Source organism: Saccoglossus kowalevskii, chromosome 6 (genome assembly GCF_978046115.1).
Source record: "Saccoglossus kowalevskii chromosome 6, keSacKowa6.1, whole genome shotgun sequence".
NCBI lineage: Eukaryota > Metazoa > Hemichordata > Enteropneusta > Harrimaniidae > Saccoglossus > Saccoglossus kowalevskii.
This window is the reverse complement of record NC_140646.1, coordinates 30,352,742-30,375,533: the sequence shown is the minus strand read 5'-3', so window position 1 is coordinate 30,375,533 and position 22,792 is coordinate 30,352,742. Positions and strand designations below refer to the sequence as shown.

Below are 22,792 nucleotides of genomic sequence, written 5' to 3'. Positions count from 1 at the left end.
TACTACCTGGTATCAATGTCGTCAAGTTACCCAAGATCCATCAGGATATATCTTGAGAACTCTTCACTTTGATGCTAATAAGGTTCATGTTTTTGTAATACTAGAGTGCGCATGAGGACAAAACTTTATAAAAGCAACTCTGACCAATTACTGTAAAATACTTTATTTTAGCTGGAATTAATTTTCACTGAAAAAGCTTATTGGATGTTTTGTAATAAATTCAGTTACACTGATTTTTAACAAGTTGAATTTAAAATATAGGAAAAAGGTATATTCGCTGGATTTTATTTTCACTGAATCATTCCTTCAGCAAAATAAATTCCAAGAGAAAATAAAGTATCAATGCTTCAAAATTTTGCTACTTTCTTGCAACTAAAGTTCTATTCTTAAGTTAAGTTTTCATTATGCTCAACATAAAAAAAGAGGTTTTATACTTACCTGCACATGATAGAATTTTTAATCTGAATTCATTCCCATACATTATTACAAAACACATAGCAGAATCTATTTTACGTGCGTCATCCGGCCACCTTTCAAAATCACGAGAGTTCTTCCCGGGTCGTATTTCTTTAATTTCTCTGATGTCAGCTGAAACAGGAAAAATCAAAATCTAAATTAAATTTCGAAATAGTAATCAAAATGGCAGAAAGATATCTAGAATGCTACTGATCCCATAACCAATGAAACGACCACAACTGCGCATATAATGAATTAGATTAATAAAGTCTACATACATGTATCAAAGTTCTTCCCAGGAGAACTCTGGTTAATTTGCACATGAAAGAAATGGTAATTGTTTTTTCTTCTTCTTGTTAATTTATTTTTTTGGTTCCAATAAAACCACTCATCTTGGCTGTATGTACATGCATGTGTGAGCAGGAGAATGGATGTACACGGTATGTACATACAAAGTACAGAATTGAACCATACCTCCCCTCTTTACTAAACCTAAGCTTCACAAACTTGACTTAAATTTGAATAAATATTAATATACTTTCTGAAAATAGTGAGGGTCGTCACAATGTAGGTCCTGTCCGTACAAGTCGGTGTAAAGTTAAATTAAAGTCATCACAACGTTGTTACCACACGTGCATACACACATACAGACGGGCCAACTGCAAAGACTCCCATTGTGTGATTCGTACACAAGAGTAAAAAATCTGTCAAATTTCTGACTGAAAGCTAGATCTGGAATGGTTGATCTTGATGCATTTTAAAAATTCAAATTTATCTCTCTCTCTCAAGAAAATATAGCACTCAGTATATATAATTAGACGATGTTTTCAAATGTAAATTCACTTATCAAACAAATTGTCATATATTAGCCATACAGTGATGATTAGTTGTCTGCTTTATAAAAATTGCTTTAATAATTGTACATTGTATACAGTTAAGGCGAGAAGTTCGTCACCTGCGCACGCGCGGGAATTGAATCCCAACAGACGATAACAACACACGCTAAAAATGCAAAGGCTCATGGGTAGAGGCTTGTTTGTAAACAATAACACGCTATGGCCATCTGACGCATGCGCAGGTGACGACTCCCCCGCTTTAAAATACTAGGTGAGAATTAGGGTCAAGGTTGCTATGAAACCATTTTCTTCAACATCCCACTTGCCAACAGCCTGGTGTTATACACTATGTAGTGCTCTTCATCTTTTTAACTTGTCTAAGCCATTATATATCCTGGCTTTTAAGGCCCCCATTTTTAAGATTAAAGGGGAGCAGAGGTCTGGCCTTTGACACTCTGTACATGACATTTGAGATCTATAAATAAATTCTGTCGATAAAAACAACTTGTATGTGCTGCGAAATGTCCTAAATATGGGGTATAAAATGGGCTGTGAAGCAGACGACAAACGTCCGCTTTGCCTGGCGTTATTTCGCTTCTAGAGGGCCAGTCAGTGAAGTCATCAGTGAACACCGATAATTGAACTATTCATACTAGTACGTCAATCTCATAGAAGTGCTACTATGGAAACCCTTGTTGACTGACAATTTAAAAGTTGAAACATGGTGAGGTGTTGTGCGTATAAATGCCATAACGATTCATATTAAGTTTGTCGAAATCCCAAATGAAAAATCACGTCGTTGGTTGCGAGAAATCTACAGAAGAACTAACCTGAAAGTGAAGACACGTACAGCGTTCTAGCTATAGTGAACAGTGAGCCAATTAATATTGTACGAATTAAAACTAAATTAGAAATACGCTAACGTCACTTGAACTACAGTATTCATTTCTCCAACTTCACACTTTTTACTCGATCGCACGGTATTTTCCGACCGGAAAACGGCCACATTTTTATCGTTCGCGAGCGCAACTTCATCTGCGTCCAATATTAGAGCCGATACAATATTGTAAACAATCGCCATATCGCTATTGTATACACTCCCTTTTTATTCTGGTTTGCACAGAATAGCCGTCAAAAATTCAAATATATTTAGTTTTTAACTGTCTATAATTATATGCACTAAATTTGACCCTTTGACCTAGATTTGATTGGGATGGAATATTTTCTTTCAAACAATATTCTGAGGTTACTTACTGACCACAAAATGTTTCAACGCAATTACAGTATTCTTGTCCGATTTACAAAGTACATCGGCGTAATTTCTGGGTTTCCTTTTCTAATTGTTGATTCTTCACGATGTGTTTGTATAATTATGTTTGTAGTCACGGTCTTACGATAATGATTTCGATTATTTGGAATGCTTATCGACCGTGTCCCGGTAATAATTTGTTTGGAATGTCGATCGTAGCTTGTTTCTCCATGCTGAGTTTAGGATGCGTCAGTGTCGACGTCTGTCATTCAAGCCGAGACCTTGAAATGAAAAAAAAAAAAAAAAAATTCGAAGAGCATCGGGTAATATATTAATAACCATTCCCATCAATTGCTAGCTTTAGGGGAGAGTAGGAAATCAAACGGCCACAGGTCGCCCGCCTTTTATGCATAGATTTCATGACGCTGTCTGACCGCGGTCGTGTACGGTTAGGCTCGCACATCAATTCACACTTATTGTCAAGACCATGAATGAACTAAAAGGACTGAGAAATTAAAAGGGTTATATTGCCACAAAGTTCAAAAAAAAAATTAAATTTGGCTGCGCCAAAAGCTTGCAAACTAGTGTATATAAATAGTTGACAGAAGACTGAGTGGTCAACGACATCATTTTGTGGCGCAATTGAACTTCCAGTACTTCTTTGCATAACTTACTGTGCGGCGATGCTGACATCAAGTGCGTGTTGACCGAAGTTTGACCTCCTAGTCACGCACTGGACAGGCGCGTTACCTTAGCGACCTTTTTCTTTCATGCTCCGCGCGTCAATCTAGTAAAATTGTTATTCGTTCTGGCGGTGCTGTAATTACGCAAACTTGTATATTTTAAGATCGTTTACTTAGTGCGCTGCTTTTCTAATTACGCAAATGTGTTTATAATATTGTACCGGCTCTAAAAATTTCAACATTGTGATATATCGCTTTCATAATAATTACGCAAACTCAGTTATTTAATATTGGACACAGAATGTTACAAAGTGGTATAGATTTGAAGAGTAGTTCGGAATTTAAAAATAGTTAATACCCGTTGTATCCCCAAACTGTACCACTCCTGTGCCAGTGACCAGTGTTTGGGCGACCTGTCGGTGTTTTCAATGAGCCAGCGAGAGAAACGATAACGATAAAAATGCGGTTGTTTTCCGGTCGGAAAATGAACGATAACCGGTCGATTGAAAAGTGGGAAGTTGGGCGAAATGAGTACTGTAGCTCAAGTGACGTTAGCGTATTTCTAATTTACTTTTAACTCGTACAATGTTTATTCACTCACTGTTCACTATAGCTAGAACGCTGTCCGTGTCTTCACTTTCAGGTTAGTTTTTCTGCCGATTTTTCGAAACCAACAACAGGATTTTTTATTTGGGATTTTGAGAAACTTAACACGAATCGATGTGGTATTCATACGCACAACACCTCACAATGTTTCAACTTTTAAATTGTCAGTTAACAAGGGTTTTCATAGTAGGGCTTCTATGAGATTGACGTACTAGAATGAATAGGTTCAATTATCGGTGTTCACTGATGACATCATTGAACTGGCCCTCTAGAGGCGAAATTACGCTAGGCAAAGCACACGTTTGTCGTCTGCTTCACAGCCCGTTTTATACCCCATATTTAGGACATTTCGCAGCACATACAAGATGTTTTTATCGACAGAATTTATTCATAGATCTCAGATTTTATGTACAGTGTCAAAAGCCACACCTCTGCTCCCCTTTAAATATGAAGTAAAAAATATGCTTTGAAGATTTAAAATTTTACTAGAAAGCAAAGGACAATATTCCACAACATTGGGTTTATCTTGCCAGGCCACAACACACAACTCTTTAATGAGAAATGTCCATTAGTGCAGTATTATACAGAATTATTATTGCAGCTTAATACACCTACAAATGCATCTTTCAATCTTTTTACAGAAGAGCTCCGTCACCAGAAAACGCTGTTCGTAGGATTGGTGTCTTGTACATATATACGGTAATCATAGCTTATATACTATTTGAAAAATGTACTAATTAATAATAAGTAGTGTGAACCAATAACTAGGTAACATTATACATCAATGCACTAATAGTTTTTTTAATTTCAAATTATTAATATTATTATTATTAAATTCTCAGAGCAAATACTCAGAGTATACATTCTACATATATGTAATGTTTAAATATTTGTCTAATTGGTGAACGATTCTACGATTCTACGATTCTAGTGAGACTAGTTTCTTAAAAGGAAAACTCATTTCCTTTAAAAATGGGTTATTATTAATTATTATTCACAAGAGCAAATTAATATGCATGAATGTATCCCTAATATTTAAATACTGACGTCATTTAAACCAGAAAAGTTACGATACTGTCAGAAGCCAGTGGAGTATGCCTAAAATGCTAGTTAGTAGGCAAATGAGCTTATTAAGATGCATAGAACTGTGGAAAAGGGTAGACTTCAAATTTTGTGGGGTCCACCATTAACAAAAACAAGTACTTGACTCCATATACTATACATATACATGTCGTATTGTAAAAACCTGTAGACAGGTACTTGGCAATCTGCCAGCTCCTGAAGAAAACCTTGAATACCTATATATGTTGCATGTTCGTATACATGTTGTATTTTTTTTTCCTAACAACATTTATTCAATTTACATTGACAAAGTAAAACTAAATCTCATTTTAGTTTAGGCACACACTACATCAATGCTTTGAATGCCAAAATCTTTCCAGCTGGAATAGAAAAAATTTGAGAATCTAACTATTATATCTTTGCAGATTTTGCTCAAAAAGATTTGCCAGTATCTACAGTTCTAGATCAATTTTTTTTACAAAAAAATGTAAATATTTTGTGAAAGGATACTCAAAAGGTTTCAACCATGGAGTGAATGCAACATTCCTGAATATTATACTACACTATTTATTAATTACAGCTCTACTTATTAATATAACACTTATTGCCGATAAATGCTATCATGTTACGACATGGAAAAAATGACGAACTGAAAGTAAACCTGGATTGTGACAGCCTTCAATCAACTGCTAGTGCTATCTATTTCTTTCATACTAAATTCTTCAATTTGAAAAAAAGTCAATACTGATATGAACTGAATAATTAACATCCACTTATAATACTATTATTATCAGAGAAACCTTGGATACAACTCTGATATGCACACAAGCAACACATGAATTTATATGTATGTATTATGTAATACATGTACATATAGTGGTTGAACTAGATGATTAGACTGGATAGAAATTATAAATTAACTGCAGATTAAAAATAATCTAATGTGTACAGATAAGTGAAAATTTAGCAGTACTTAATTTCAATAAATCAATAAGAACATAACATGAATACATTTAATATACAAGCATGTAAGTACAAGTGAATATATATGTATTAGGTTTAGGATGTTGAATAGTCGGAGTACAGATACATGTGAGCACTATGTAGATGTGCACAACCGTGCATTGACAATAATAATCACATAATAAAAAAATGTGATTAAAGACTTATACCTCAATAGAATTTAAATATTGAACATACAATTACTTTTAAACTAAGTGTGGTGTTTACATGATTCTTTTTCACTAAGTGTTGTGTTTACAAGATTCCTTTTCACTAAGTGTTGTGTTTACAAGATTCCTTTTCACTAAGTGTTGTGTTTACAAGATTCCTTTTCACTAAGTGTTGTGTTTACAAGATTCCTTTTCACTAAGTGTTGTGTTTACAAGATTCCTTTTCACTAAGTGTGGTGTTTACAAGATTCCTTTTTAATAAGTGTGGTGTTTACAAGATTCCTTTTCACTAAGTGTGGTGTTTACAAGATTCCTTTTCACTAAGTGTGGTGTTTACAAGACTCCTTTTCACTAAGCATGGTGTTTACAAGACTCCTTTTCACTAAGCATGGTGTTTACAAGATCCCTTTTCACTAAGTGTGGTGTTTACAAGACTCCTTTTCACTGAGTATGGTGTTTACAAGATCCCTTTTCACTGAGCATGGTGTTTACAAGATCCATATTCACTAAGTGCGGTGTTTACAAGACTCCTTTTCACTAAGCATGTTGTTTACAAGATTCCTTTTCACTAAGCATGGTGTTTACAAGATCCCTTTTCACTGAGTATGGTGTTTACAAGATCCTTTTTCACTAAGTGTGGTGTTTACAAGACTCCTACATGTAGCACAGTGCGTTTTTAAGTAATAATTATTTTCTCTTGCTGTAAGGAAGAAGTGGTTGAGTAATTTAGAACATTTGAGTTTTCCAAATGATATTGTACATGTACCTTTGGTGAGATTGAGTCAATGAGGGTCCATATCCACTGTACCCTGAGTGAAACAGACTCACATGGGATCTGGACAAAAAAACTGTACATTTGATGAGACAGGCTCAATGGGAATACAATAAGCCGAAGCCACTCAATGGGAACCAGGCCAAAGCCACTGTACCCTTGGTGAGACAGAATTAATGGGGATCGAGCCAAAGCCACTGTTACCCTGGGTGAGACAGAATTAATGGGGATCAAGCCAAAGCCACTGTACCCTGGGTGAGACAGAATTAATGGGGATCGAGCCAAAGCCACTGTACCCTGGGTGAGACAGAATTAATGGGGATCGAGCCAAAGCCACTGTACCCTGGGTGAGACAGAATTAATGGGGATCGAGCCAAAGCCACTGTACCCTGGGTGAGACAGAATTAATGGGGATCGAGCCAAAGCCACTGTACCCTGGGTGAGACAGAATTAATGGGGATCGAGCCAAAGCCACTGTACCCTGGGTGAGACAGAATTAATGGGGATCGAGCCAAAGCCACTGTACCCAGGGTGAGACAGAATTAATGGGGATCGAGCCAAAGCCACTGTACCCAGGGTGAGACAGAATTAATGGGGATCGAACCAAAGCCACTGTACCCAGGGTGAGACAGAATTAATGGGGATCGAGCCAAAGCCACTTTACCCAGGGTGAGACAGAATTAATGGGGATCGAGCCAAAGCCACTGTACCCAGGGTGAGACAGAATTAATGGGGATCAAGCCAAAGCTACTGTACCCAGGGTGAGACAGACTCAATAGGAACTAGGCCAAAGCCACTTGTGAAGATTCCTTTATTAACAGATGTGATTTACAGAAGCCTTGGTTAAGGCCTGCAGGTGCTTGTGATTGACTTGGCCTGGCTGATGAGACAGCACATTAACTCGTTATACCTCATTCAGACCACACATTTAAATGTAGTCAAAAACAGTATGTGAAATTAGAACTTGTATGTAAAAATTATGATGTGTCATCAAACAAATAATATTTTATAAAAATGTAATATTTACATTTGGATGGCTACTCTATAATCGCCTTGAATTAAGCTATAAAATAAAAGCACATGCATGAGTACAGCTCAAAAATCGACTTGTTCGTGACTTATAAATGTATTATTGATTGTGCACCAAGTATTGATCTTATATATAAATCAATAACTAACCAAAATACATGCTTCTATCATGTACTCAGGAGTTTTGTTCTTAAGAATCCAGATTTAAATTGCGTCTCCTCTCAACTGTACGTCAGCCATTATAAGTACACTATGTACAGTGTAGACGACGGCACTCATATCAAATTGTATGCTACCAAGGCCATTCTATAGACAAATGTACATACTGTATTTTGGTGAATAAATATATAAATTCATACAAAATTCCCACTGGAAACATTGAGCAAAAGTATTATCTCAGGAAAAAATACAAGCTTTCATATTCTTTCAATTTTTTGTCCACTGCGACTGTGATATTAATACCTGTACACATTGTAGAAAGATATCGAATTAAATTACAAAAAAAAAAGTTTATGGATTATATATCAAATGAACTTTTGACTTGCCTTGTATCATTATCTGTTGTAAATTATCTCATATATTGTACAAGTATGTTTAGATATGTAATCGTAATAGATACCGCTATTAAAATTCACTAGAGTTATAGTTTTAATGGTTTTATATTATTTATAAATATTAGGTGACATACATGTACAACTCTATCCTCTATATTATCATCGCCATTAGGTTTTGTACACCAAAACTGTCAAATGGCCGGCCAAGTTTTTGACTGTTTAGCTGAACGTGCCCAAAGATCGTTTCAAGTCAACATCAAAAGAAGACATTAAATTAACAATGCGAGAGAAACAGAGTATCAAGAGAAGATACATTTTCCTTTAATTCAATTATAATAAATTATCAAACATCTGTCCTTATCTGTCCTTTGCAGTGTGCCATAATTTTGCGGTATTGAGTATTTTCATTCTACCATATTAGGAAACGTGAATTCCAAATATGGAACGATTATGCTCGTAAGCGCCCTCTAATAATAAAAAACAAACAGGGTTTGACCGGACCCCACACAAAGAAGTTCCCTAAATCTGTTCCCTAAATCTGTTCCTGGAAGGAAAAGACATATAATAATAAGGTTATTACGAGGATACTGCAAAGTATGCACTCAGACAGTATGCAGTCGCATCGACCTCCATACTTCTGCTACACTGTCTTCGTGCATACTTTGCAGTATCCTCGTAATAACCTTATATTACCTGTACCGGCAAACTCTAAATTCTTTTTTTTTTAAATTATGTACCATCATGCCAGGCCAGCCACTGGTCGGCCCGGCGGGTCAGACATGTGTAACTATACAGTATTTAAAATTGTTGTCAACCCCATAATTCAGCAAATAAATCATTTTTGTTTTATTAAGTCAGTTTTCTGTGATATTTACCTTTAATATTTACAAAGTAGTATAGTATAATAAATTACTTAAATCATAATCAAAACATGTTTGAATGAACTATGTAAAGTACAAATGTACATGTAGAAACATGCCTAGGATAAATGTAAATATATCTGAGTAGCAGTTTTTCCAGAGTTGACTACTTATTGGTCAAAATCAGTACAATTACATTTCACTGCAAAAAGACAAAAAGATTACCATGGCATGTGAATACCAGCATGCACACTATCGCTTGCATGAAACAGATTGGTCTACATACCTGTATACAATATATAATACAATAGACTACTAGTATAATGTGACTGTGAACAGACACTTGAGGGGGGGACAGTGCGACAGGAATAGGACACTCATGAGGAAAAATGCAAACGTGATCAGACACTCACAGGACAATAATGTGACAGTGGTAGGACACTCATGGGGAAATAATACGACGGTGGTGGGACACTCATGAGATAATAATGCGACAGTGGTGGGACACTCATGGGGAAATAATACGACAGTGGTGGGACACTCATGGGGAAATAATACGACAGTGGTGGGACACTCATGGGGAAATAATACGACGGTGGTGGGACACTCATGGGATAATAATGCAATAGTGGTGGGACACTCATGGGATAATAATGCAACAGTGGTGGGACACACATGGGATAATAATGCAACAGTGGTGGGACACACATGGGATAATAATGCAACAGTGGTGGGACACTCATGGGGAAATAATACGACGGTGGTGGGACACTCATGGGATAATAATGCAATAGTGGTGGGACACTCATGGGATAATAATGCAACAGTGGTGGGACACACATGGGATAATAATGCAACAGTGGTGGGACACACATGGGATAATAATGCAACAGTGGTGGGACACTCATGGGGAAATAATACGACGATGGTGGGACACTCATGGGGAAATAATACGACGATGGTGGGACACTCATGGGGAAATAATGCAACAGTGGTGGGATACTCATAGGGAAATAATACGACGATGGTGGGACACTCATGGGGAAATAATACGACGATGGTGGGACACTCATGGGGAAATAATACGACGATGGTGGGATACACATGGGATAATTATGCAACAGTGGTGGGACACTCACAGGGAAATAATGCAATGGTGGTGGGACACTCATGGGGAAATAATACAATGGTGGTGGGACACTCATGGGATGATAATACGACGATGGTGGGACACTCATGGGATAATAATTCAACAGTGGTGGGACACTCATGGGGAAATAATGCGACGGTGGTGGGACACTCATGGGATAATAATACGACGATGGTGGGACACACATGGGATAATAATACGACGATGGTGGGACACTCATGGGATAATAATGCAACAGTGGTGGGACACTCATGGGGAAATAATACGACGATGGTGGGACACACATGGGATAATAATGCAACAGTGGTGGGACACTCATGGGGAAATAATGCAACGGTGGTGGGACACTCATGGGATAATAATACGACGATGGTGGGACACTCATGGGATAATAATTCAACAGTGGTGGGACACTCATGGGATAATAATGCAACAGTGGTGGGACACTCATGGGATAATAATACAACGATGGTGGGACACACATGGGATAATAATTCAACAGTGGTGGGACACTCATGGGATAATATTACGACGGTGGTGGGACACTCATGAGATAATAATGCAACAGTGGTGGGACACTCATGGGATAATAATGCAACAGTGGTGGGACACTCATGGGGAAATAATACGACGGTGGTGGGACACTCATGGGGAAATAATACGACGGTGGTGGGACACTCACAGGGAAATAATGCAACAGTGATGGGACACACATGGGATAATAATGCAACAGTGGTGGGACACTCATGGGGAAATAATACGACGGTGGTGGAACACTCATGGGATAATAATGCAACAGTGGTGGGACACTCATGGGATAATAATGCAACAGTGGTGGGACACTCATGGGATAATAATGCAACAGTGGTGGGACACTCATGGGATAATAATGCAACAGTGGTGGGACACTCATGGGGAAATAATACGACGATGGTGGGACACACATGGGATAATAATGCAACAGTGGTAGGACACTCATGGGGAAATAATGCAACAGTGATGGGACACTCGTGGGATAATAATGCAACAGTGGTAGGACACTCATGGGGAAATAATACGACAGTGGTGGGACACTCATGGGATAATAATGTAACAGTGGTGGGACACTCACGGGATAATAATACGACGATGGTGGGACACACATGGGATAATAATACGACGATGATGGGACACTCATGGGATAATAATTCAACAGTGGTGGGACACTCATGGGATAATAATGCAACAGTGGTGCGACACTCATGGGATAATAATGCAACAGTGGTGCGACACTCATGGGATAATAATTCAACAGTGGTGGGACACTCACAGGGAAATAATGCAACAGTGGTGGGACACTCGGGGAAATAATACGACGATGGTGGGATACACATGGGATAATAATGCAACAGTGGTGGGATACTCATGGGATAATGCAACAGTGGTGGGACACTCATGGGATAATAATGCAACAGTGGTGGGACACTCATGGGGAAATAATACGACGATGGTGGGACACACATGGGATAATAATGCAACAGTGGTGGGACACTCGTGGGGAAATAATACGACGGTGGTGGGACACTCATGGGATAATAATGCAACAGTGGTGGGACACTCACAGGGAAATAATGCAACAGTGGTAGGACACTCATGGGGAATTAATACGACGATGGTGGGACACACATGGGATAATAATGCAACAGTGGTGGGACACTCATGGGGAAATAATACGACGGTGGTGGGACACTCATGGGATAATAATGCAACAGTGGTAGGACACTCATGGGATAATAATGCGACAGTGGTGGGACACTCATGGGGAAATAATACAACGGTGGTGGGACACTCATGGGATAATAATGCGACAGTGGTGGGACACTCATGGGGAAATAATACAACAGTGGTAGGACACTCACAGGACAATAATGCAACACTGGTGGGACACTCACAGGACAATAATGTGACAAATCAGACACCCGTCGGAAAACAATGCAACAGTGAGAAGATATTCACGGAAGTCTAAATCAGAATTACATGTCACCAGATGGAATAATTATGCTCTCAAAATGGATTGCATCGATTCATATCTGGGAAATTCAAGTTGCAGAAATTTACATACAAAAAAGTAGAAGCAGCCTGTCGGCTGAGATAGCTCCGCTATTAGCAATGTACATTTCAATTAAAGAACTGAAGATATCATTAGAAAATGAACAATATGTATACCGTAGTATCAAAGCAATCACTTTTCACCAAAAATGACAAAAATACTCATCAAAATTAGATAATAGAAGAATAGAATATCATCATGAAATGAATAAATCCGAGAGAATCAATCAGATTTGCGGTTTTAACAAGAAGTCAAAAATATCACTTTTTAACAAAAAGGACAAAAATATTCATTAAAATTAGAGAATTGAACAGAAGATATCATCATGAAATGAACAAATCTAAGAGAAGTCCACATGTAGTACCTACATGTATATATGTAATATCTAAGCAATCGGACTAGCAGTTTTAACAAGAAGTCGAAAATATCACTTTTTACCAAAAATATTCATCAAAATTAGAGATTTGAAGATCTCATAACAAAATGAACAACACTGAGAGAGGTCCCAAGTTACATATACACCAAGTATCAAAGCAATAACTATTGTAGTTTTCAAGAAGAAGTCGAAAAAAGTAAAAAGTTGACACGGACGACGGACAATCACTCATATGATAAGCTCCACTCGACTAAGTCGACAGCGGAGCTAAAAACAGGAAACTACATAATTTGTTAATGATTGAAATAAACAATGTCTATGGTTATTAAGACTTATTATAAATAAGCCAGCATAAATGGACACTTCTGTTAGAGATGTGAATCTAATAAAGCAAACACAGTAAATGCAGCATACAAACCCTGTGATCACATAGTGTATGTGAGTTGTTACCATGAATACACTTGTAAACACATTCATTTAACCATTCATCATTTACTCAATAATACCATCAATAATCAGTCCCTTGTTTTGTTGGATCCCAATATCCAATCCTAGAAAAATAGATTTGTATGTCCTGATGCAGCTTACATGTACAGTATAGATGAAATTTTAATGTATCCCATGTCCGGAACAAACACTGATATTAATTTGATGAAATTGTAGAAGCAAGTAAAATGATGTCTCCTTTATATTCTACAGTTTTCTTTAATCAGTTCCACGAATATAAATCCACTAATCTTTATCTTGTCTAACCACTTTCTAAGTACCTTCATTAATTCACAACACTGATACTGAACTGTCAGAACCAATTTACAATGCAAAATGCCAGAATACTGACCTGTACAATGGACATACACGTACAGTTGGTTTTGTATTCCAGATTCAGTTTGAAAGCAATTGCAATTTCTGAAATCTGGATTCACATTTCAAAAAAGAAGAAGAATTCAAAGCTTACAGATTTTTTAGATCTATAAAAATTCAATATATATTTGTAAAAAAATATTTTGCAGTTATGTCATATTTTATTATGAATGGTAATCACAGCATGAAACAATTAGAGAGGTTCAATGCACATGTACCAATAATAATAATGACAAGTGTCGGGTTTTTCATATTCCATAAATCTAACGGCAACTCATTGTAGCATGAAGATGATACATGTAGTCGGCCAATAATCATCTGCCATTATTCAGTGGAAATGCAAGCATTGTTATAGCAGAACAGTCATTGCACAATATTGTGTTTGATATAGATCTCATTCATTGAGTTTCCATTAACCCTTTGCCAAACACCAATGGCTGGGTTTCTGCTAAACCTTTGTCACCATTGGCTGGGTTTCTGCTAACCTCTCCACCAGTCACCAATTGGCGGGTTTCCACTAGCCCTTCACCAGTCACCAATGGCTTGGTTTCTGCAAAACTTTCACAAGTCACCAATGGCTGGGTTTCCACTAACCCTTTGCCAATTACCAATACTAGTAGACGGATTTCTACTAACCCTTCACCACTAACCAATGGCTGGGCTTCCACAAGCACCTTCACCAGTCACCATGGCTGGGTTTCTGCTAAACCTTCACCAGTCACCAATGGCTGGGTTTCTGCTAAACCTTCGCCAGTTACAAATGGCTGGGTTTCTGCTAAATCTTCACTAGTCACAAATGGCTTGGTTTCTGCTAAACCTTCACCAGTCACCAATGGCTGGGTTTCTGCTAAACCTTCACTAGTCACAAATGGCTTGGTTTCTGCTAAACCTTCACCAGTCACCAATGGCTGGGTTTCTGCTAAACCTTCACTAGTCACAAATGGCTGGGTTTCTGCTAAACCTTCACTAGTCACAAATGGCTGGGTTTCTGCTAAACCTTCAGCAGTCACCAATGGCTGGGTTTCTGCTAAACCTTCACCAGTCACCAATGGCTGGGTTTCTGCTAAACCTTCAGCAGTCACCAATGGCTGTGTTTCTGCTAAACCTTCAGCAGTCACCAATGGCTGGGTTTCTGCTAAACCTTCACCAGTCACCAATGGCTGGGTTTCTGCTAACCCTACACCACTAACCAATGGCTGGGTTTCTGCTAAACCTTCACCAATAGCCGGGCATCCACTAGCCCTTCACCAGTCACCAATGGCTGGGTTTCTGCTAAACCTTCACTAGTCACCAACGGCTTGGTTTCTGCTAACCCTACACCACTAACCAATGGCTGGGTTTCTGCTAAACCTTCACCAATAGCCGGGCATCTACTAGCCCTTCACCAGTCACCAATGGTTGGGTTTCTGCTAAAACTTCACCAGTCACCAATGATTGGGTTTCTGCTAAACCTTCACTAGTCACCAATGGTTGGGTTTCCACAAACACTTTGACATGTACTAATGCCACAGTGCATATATTCATAAAATGGGATTATTATTCAGACTCAAACAGTGGCAACTTAAGTAAAAACCACAACAAATAAGTTAAAATTATTGATGAAAATGAAACCCACTTACAAAATTGTCAGTTAATATAAAATGTTAAATCCAGTTGATAGCCAGCTTCAAAATAAAATAACACTTGGACTGTACTTGTACAGACTTCGATATTATTTTAGTTTTTTTATTTGTTCTCTGCACATGGCAGCCAAAAAATGTGCAAAACCAAATGTTTGTTGGAATTAAATATTCCATTCACCATATTCATAAATCATATTACACACACCATGGGAAAACAAATACTATAGAATTTTTCTTGTGAAAGTAACTTTGATGTTACATAAAAATAAGTCTGGATATCAATTTCCCAGCAGTATACATATTCACAGTGAAAAGAATCAGTCAATTCATCACCCATAATGCAATGTGGCTATTCACTACACTGTTGCTATTCACTGTACTGTTGTAACTTACAGCCCTGGGCCAATGTTCCAGAATATTCTACCATGTAACTATTAAATCACATTACTTTATCCTAAATACCATAGAAAATATTGACAGATAATAAAATTCACATTACCACGGCAATTCAGATATCAATTCAAATTACTTGGGGGTAAACAAATTGACCTGAAATCCGTGGAAGCTAAGTTTGAAGTTAGAAACACGTACATATATATATGTAATTGTCTTATTTTATTACAGTGGGCACAGGAAAAATGTTCTGCATAAAAACAAATGTACCTAACAGTTTCCCTTGCATGAGCATTGTTGACAATGTATGTTAACGAAAGGTCTACACGTGTCTTGTTCCCAATACATGTCTATTCACCATACCATTAGCTGCTAACATAAGAATCTCAAAAACAGACCTATTGAACACCTGTTTGATTACTGCGACTATTATGATTCCATGACAATACATTCCTTTATTATCTGTCTGTAGGGGTTAGGGGTCACATGTCAAATAAGAGACATACGCGGGGGGGGGGGGGGAATAATCAAATAACTAATAATTCATTAGTTACTAATAATTATGTATTAATTAATTAAGATTTGCTCCATTAAATGCAGTGAGTCCATGAAAAGAAACAAAAACATAGTTCTGGTTTTAGGTTAACATCTATTGCTGATGGTCTGAAACACAACATTAATGAGGAACTAGAAGCTTTCAGATAACTGCAATGATCAAGGTAATAATGACATTTTTTTAAAACTCTTTCACATTTTGTCTGGTATTCTTTTAAAAATTTTTTCCCACTATGCAATAAATACAATCTGGTAACAAACATGTATGTAGCAAAGTACAATGGGTATAATTACATGTACAATGTAAAGTGTATAATACATGTACAATGTAATGGGTATAACTACATGTACAATGTAATGTGTGTAATACATGTACAATGTAATGGGTGTAATTACATGTACAATGTAACATGTATAATTACATGCACAATGTAAAGTGTATAATTACATGTACAATGTAATGGGTATAATTACATGTACAATTATGTAATGTGTATAATTCCATGTATAATTACAGGTACGTAACAATATAACATGTATAATTATATGAGCAATTTAATGGGTATAACTACATGTACAATGTAACATGTATAATTACATGTACAATGTAATGGGTATAACTACACATACAATGTAACATGTATAATTACATGTACAATGTAATGGGTATGATTACATGTACAATGTAATGGGTATAACTACATGTACAATGTAACATGTATAATTACATGTACAATGTAAAATGTATAATTACATGTACAATGTAATGGGTATGATTACATGTACAATGTAATGGGTATAATTACATGTACAATGTAATGGGTATAATTACATGTACAGTTATGTAATGTGTGTAATTCCATGTATAATTACAAGTATGTAACAATATAACATGTATAATTATATGAGCAATTTAATGGGTATAACTACATGTACAATGTAACATGTATAATTACATGTACAATGTAATGGGTATAACTACACATACAATGTAATGTGTATAATTACATGTACAATGTAACGGGTATGTTTACATGTACAATGTAATGGGTATAATTACATGTACAATGTAATGTGTGAAATTACATGTATAATTACAAGTACGTAACGATGTAACGTGTATAATGGCATGAACAATGTAATGTGTATAATTACATGTACAATGTAATGTGTGAAATTACATGTATAATTACAAGTACGTAACGAAGTAACGTGTATAATGACATGAACAATGTAATGGGTATAATTACATGTACAATGTAATGTGTGAAATTACATGTATAATTACAAGTACGTAACGATGTAACGTGTATGATTACATGAACAATGTAATGGGTATAATTACATGTACAATGTAACATGTATAATTACATGAACATTGTAACAAATTACATTAAACTTTTGAATAAATATAATTTACACATTTTTATAATATATATCAGACAAAATAGACATAATACTTTTATTATAATACAGTTTATTAGGTATATTTTTAGAGATTTTAACTGTTTACTTTTTCATTTCCTTCCTGTTCATTCAAGATGTCACCAAAAAGCAATGATCACTTAGGCAACCCAGCATATTTATCTAGAACCAATCAGTTAATGGGTTACCAGTATTAAATAATTGAATTCTGGTCAAATCAAAACAACAGTTGGATGAAATTCAAATGACGCCCAGATTTTACTACATAATTCAAATAATAAAAATGAAAAAAATATTTTCAGTCACGTAAAGATAAAAAAAATAACTAGAAAATAAAATTTAACTTCTAATTTAAAGTTAGAGGGCATTGATATTTTTATTTCACTTCCTCCTGAGGATCACCGCAACTCCCTGCCTAAAGAAAAAGCCCATTAAAAATGTTATGAATTTCCTGAATGCACTTTGCGACTCAAGTACGTAAAATCACAAGTACCATAGTCGTTGCAAGGCCAAATTTGTTGTGAACAATGTATATTTTGTACACATTTTACACACAACACATCAGACATCAGAGTCACCACTGGTCTTTAAAGTACCACAGTCGTCATGTAACGCGTGTTCGAATCTCATGTACAAGTAAACAAAGTATTTACACACGCTGTATACATACATGCCATACCAGAAAGACGGCGCAGCACTGCAATTATGTCACCTTATAGTGATTTACAGTACCTTTAGAATGGAGGGCTAAATTTTTGGTTTAGTGTTAGTCATTGTCACACATGTCCCAGGGTTATATATAGTTGTGGTGTCATTTGGTTCCTCGTACCAAAGTAAAAACTAATCATCCTATGGTAGCAGTGTTACTTGATGTTAAATTGAGTCATTTTCAAAGATTACGTAAACAAGGTTTGAACCTACATTTAGAATCATTTGAGGGACCAATCATGAAGACAATAAGAATTATCTAACAGGTGGGTCACATGACATGACCTTTAATTTTATTACACATGTATAAGCGGCTTAGGACTGAAAGTTGTTAGACCAGTGGATTTTTATAAGCTTAATCTTACATAAGTTTTTTTTTCACATGTACTAGATTCTGATTTAAGTTACAATTACAGACAAACTATCATATGTAAAATAATGCCTGGGAAACTATGTGAACAATATTGTCCTACGGTATAATCGAGAAAACAATAATTGCTGGTTTAAGCGAATCTGCACTTAATTCATGTTTTGTTTATGTTACTGAGCCTCAGATATTTGCCTATTATCATCACACATGTCAGTTTGAAAGGTGCGTGTCCCACATTTTTTGGCAATTTCACATACCAGTGAAGTGCACCATACACGGCAGAATTAGGAAATGTTTAACAGATACAGCATTTGTTTTGAATTACGTCTCTGAGCTTTACGTCATGCGATAAGTTATGAATGTTCGTTCGATTCGGACAAACAAATGAGTAAACAAAAAATAAAATAGCGAAAGTACGCTTTGCTTTGTACAACAAGCAATAACCTCGGTATTCATAACAAATCACTGAAATGTTGGAAATGTTTTTATCATCCGCTCAGATTGTCATCATTTGATCTGTTTCACGCACTGTGCCACGTTCTATGATTAAGAGATTTCTATTTTTAGTGAGATCTTGTAATCGTGATAAATGCTATTGAGGTAGATCAATATCTTTCTGACGTCATCCCAGCATGTCTGGTTATTGTGTTTAGTCACTTGACCGATTTGTTTGACCCACCATGTTGTGAACTCCTGAAGTAAGCTATTACAACAGGTAAAAAAAAACAGTATACATGTAGTCCTGGCATAACTCAACTTTAATGCTTTAAATTTAAAGTGACTATCAATGTCATCAATAATTTCAACTTAGTCTTTGTAGTATTTACTAGTGTTACTAATATAATACATATTTATGCAGATTATTTAGATATGTAGCAGTTTTTAAACCTTTTCACCACCAGACTTTTTCGCCCAAATTTGTTAGCATTTTTTTCCTACATTCTTCAATATTTTTGGGAATGAACCCTAATTTTGGAGCAGGCAAACAAAATTTGAGTCAATTTTCAGTTTTACTCAAACATTTTGCTATTTTTGTCCCAATCTTCTAAAGGAAAGTGCAGACTACAAACAGGACTATTTCGTGAATATTAGTTGAAAAGAGGGAACTGGCGGTGAAAAGGTTAAAGCAAGCTAAGCTAGCTAAAAGTTGGAACATACATACGAAAACCTGCCAGTCAAGCCGAAAAAAAACATCTTTGTGGTACATTATATATTGCTTTGCGCTACATACTGCTAGAGGACATGATACCATCTTGCCGCCATTCAGGCAGCACATGTCTTTAAATGAACCTTTGAAAATATCTCAAAAACTTGTTGAACAAAAACAATTTTTCTTTTCCATGAATCAATGATTAATTTACTATTCTAGAAAAGTCACAATTTGGCGATTATTTCAATTTTGGTGGGTAAAAATTGCTGTTAATTTAAGTGAATGTGCAGCTAAAATCAATCGTTAAATTATTGTTAGGACTAAGAGATATATTTTAATAGAAGATGTTTTTCTGTTCAGTCATATGGGAGATATTCACATTGAATCAATATAAGGTTTGTTATTATTTTATTTGGAAATTCACAAAATTAAATGTCACAACTTTTGGAAATATTAGTATTATGATTCAAAAATAGAACTAATATTACTACCTATGTTAGTTGTATTTAGCATGTACGTGAAGCAAAAATCGAACAGCAACTTATTGTAGTGAAGGCAATAAACAACACAGTCAATAAATCATGCAATATACCTGGTTTCGATCAGTATAACTCACAAACATAATAACTTGGAAATGACATAATGACACAATGATAAATCAGTCAAGGGCAGTGGTCCAAGGTATAGAGACTACCCAAAAGTACCGGTAGTATTGTAAAATACTTTATCACTTTTTGGGTGTTTTTTATGGGGTTTATTTTCACTGATTTTCGATGAGTTGAATGTAAAATATAGGAAAAAGATATATCTGCAGGATTTTAGTTTCACTGAATATCCTTCAGCGAAAATAGCAAAAATAAATTCTGAGTGAAAATAAAGTATTCTACAATAACATAACATGACTGTTAGAAATAAGTAGAAATGCCTCTCAACTGATATACCCACAAATGTATGGACCGCCTTATACTAAGTGAGTTGGTTATTTCAATGTATTCACAACTGATGCACTAACCAACAAAATGTCTGGCCATCAGCTTTTGGAATTGGTAGCCCAGTCAATCTCCAACAAATTTGTTTTAATTTTGAGAGCCCTAGTGTCACAATGAAGCTAGCCTCACTAGTACTGGCGAACAAAAACTCTGCTGTTCCATGTTTTATATTAATATTAATAATAATAAACTTTATTGATATCGTATATAGTTTCTTGAGTTAAATTACAATAAAGTGAGGATGAAATAAAAAAAAAATTACTTTTGGTTGGAGATATGCTATATATATAAATTTAAACTAATTTTGTTGCACATGATTGGCATCTGTCGTGTTAATTTGATAGAAAACGAGTATCATCAGAAAAATATTTGTTTTATTGTTGAGTTCTTGATATCACACGGACATTTAGTTTTAATTAGATAACCCTTTTTACTGGTCCGAGGATAACCCTGCCTTTTTTGGTATATGCGATCCTTGAATTATTTTTCATCAATACTCTACTCAACTGCAGTGCTACTCAAAATAACTGCAATACAGTGGAATAATGTACTTGGATCAATTACCAATGAACACAGACTGGGCTTGATCGACGTGTGCGAATTGAAATCTCAGATTTGAACTGCGGTCAAGTCGAGAAGCAGGAAGTAAAAACAAAAAATCATTTCAGGTCACGAATTAATGTGACCCCGTGACAGGACTTCAACGGCGCTGTGATCATATGAAAGGAAACTAACAATGGTTGGGTGGAAAACAGTCGAAGGGATGTTCAACTTAAGTCGTTGTCCCTTTAGGATTGAAAATGATCATCAAGTACTCTCCAAGTAGCCATGCCTGACTAGATGCACCTTTACAGCAATTGTGTGACACTTACCCGCCCCTTCTGCCCTTCCTAGCACTCGGCTCCAAATAATCTGCCTCGTTTCTAGTTTCACTTGAAAAGTCCTTTTTTCGGGCCGTTTCTTTGGGAAAAATTTGGTCATAACAACTCCAAGCTCGAGTTTACGTAGGAGTTCGTTCAACTCTGGCGAGTGGGGACTCATTTCCCCGTTGTGGAGCGCACAAGCGGCCATGTTAGTTTCTTTCCACCTCAAGATACATAAACCACTGAAGAGACCAATGGAGAAGTTCCGGTCGAGTGGTTGAGTCCAAATATCGCGGGGGTTCGATAAAATGTTGCAATATATACTTGGACTATGATATAACACGTAACAGCTATCAACATATGTAGCATTTGTGACGATGTTTTAAAATGCGGGCACAACCAATTGCATTTCTAGCAGGCTCGACATTCATAACTTTACGAACCCTACATTAAAATGGTTTGACCCAGCGAGTTAAACAAAGACAACCGTAGGTTTACTGGATTATGCATTATATATTACATAATACTTTGATCACAAAGATTTACCGCACTGTTTAGAGTGGTATCTGAACATTGGAGTTAAACAAGATCTTGTTTAGCTCCATGTTCTGAACTAGCAACTGAAATTTGTGAATGTCAGAACACAACAAGTCACGCTTGACATATATACAGTGGCAATACAATCCCGACGTCTTATCGCCCAGGCATTATACAACACAATACAAGATACCAATTAAAACATTTTTTTACAATTTAAATCTTTCTACTAAAACTAGGCGATATTTTTTTTTCTCTCATATTTAATATTATTTTGATTTGTCAGGGTGAAACACAGATTGCATTTTAACACGTTACAGAATCAGTGACCGCGCCAACATGATATTATAGTATTCAGATAAGATCCTGAAGATAAGATTAGATAGAACTTCTAAAACAACCGTACATTTCTAGCTTGGTACATA

At 36.2% G+C, this 22,792-nt stretch overlaps 1 protein-coding gene across 1 annotated transcript in view; it reads right to left on the bottom strand.

Moving 5' to 3' along the window:
- The window catches only part of LOC100377901 (1-phosphatidylinositol 4,5-bisphosphate phosphodiesterase gamma-1-like), a 66,975-nt gene extending 44,832 nt beyond the window's left edge, over positions 1-22,143 (bottom strand). Inside the window, exons 1-2 of the mRNA XM_002742208.4 lie at positions 21,840-22,143; positions 439-588 (exon numbers count right to left, since the gene is read on the bottom strand). Coding sequence (XP_002742254.1) covers positions 439-588; positions 21,840-22,038 — 349 coding nt within the window. The 5' untranslated portion in view covers positions 22,039-22,143. The remainder of the gene's footprint in view (positions 1-438; positions 589-21,839) is intronic.
- Between the last annotated feature and the right edge of the window lie 649 nt (positions 22,144-22,792).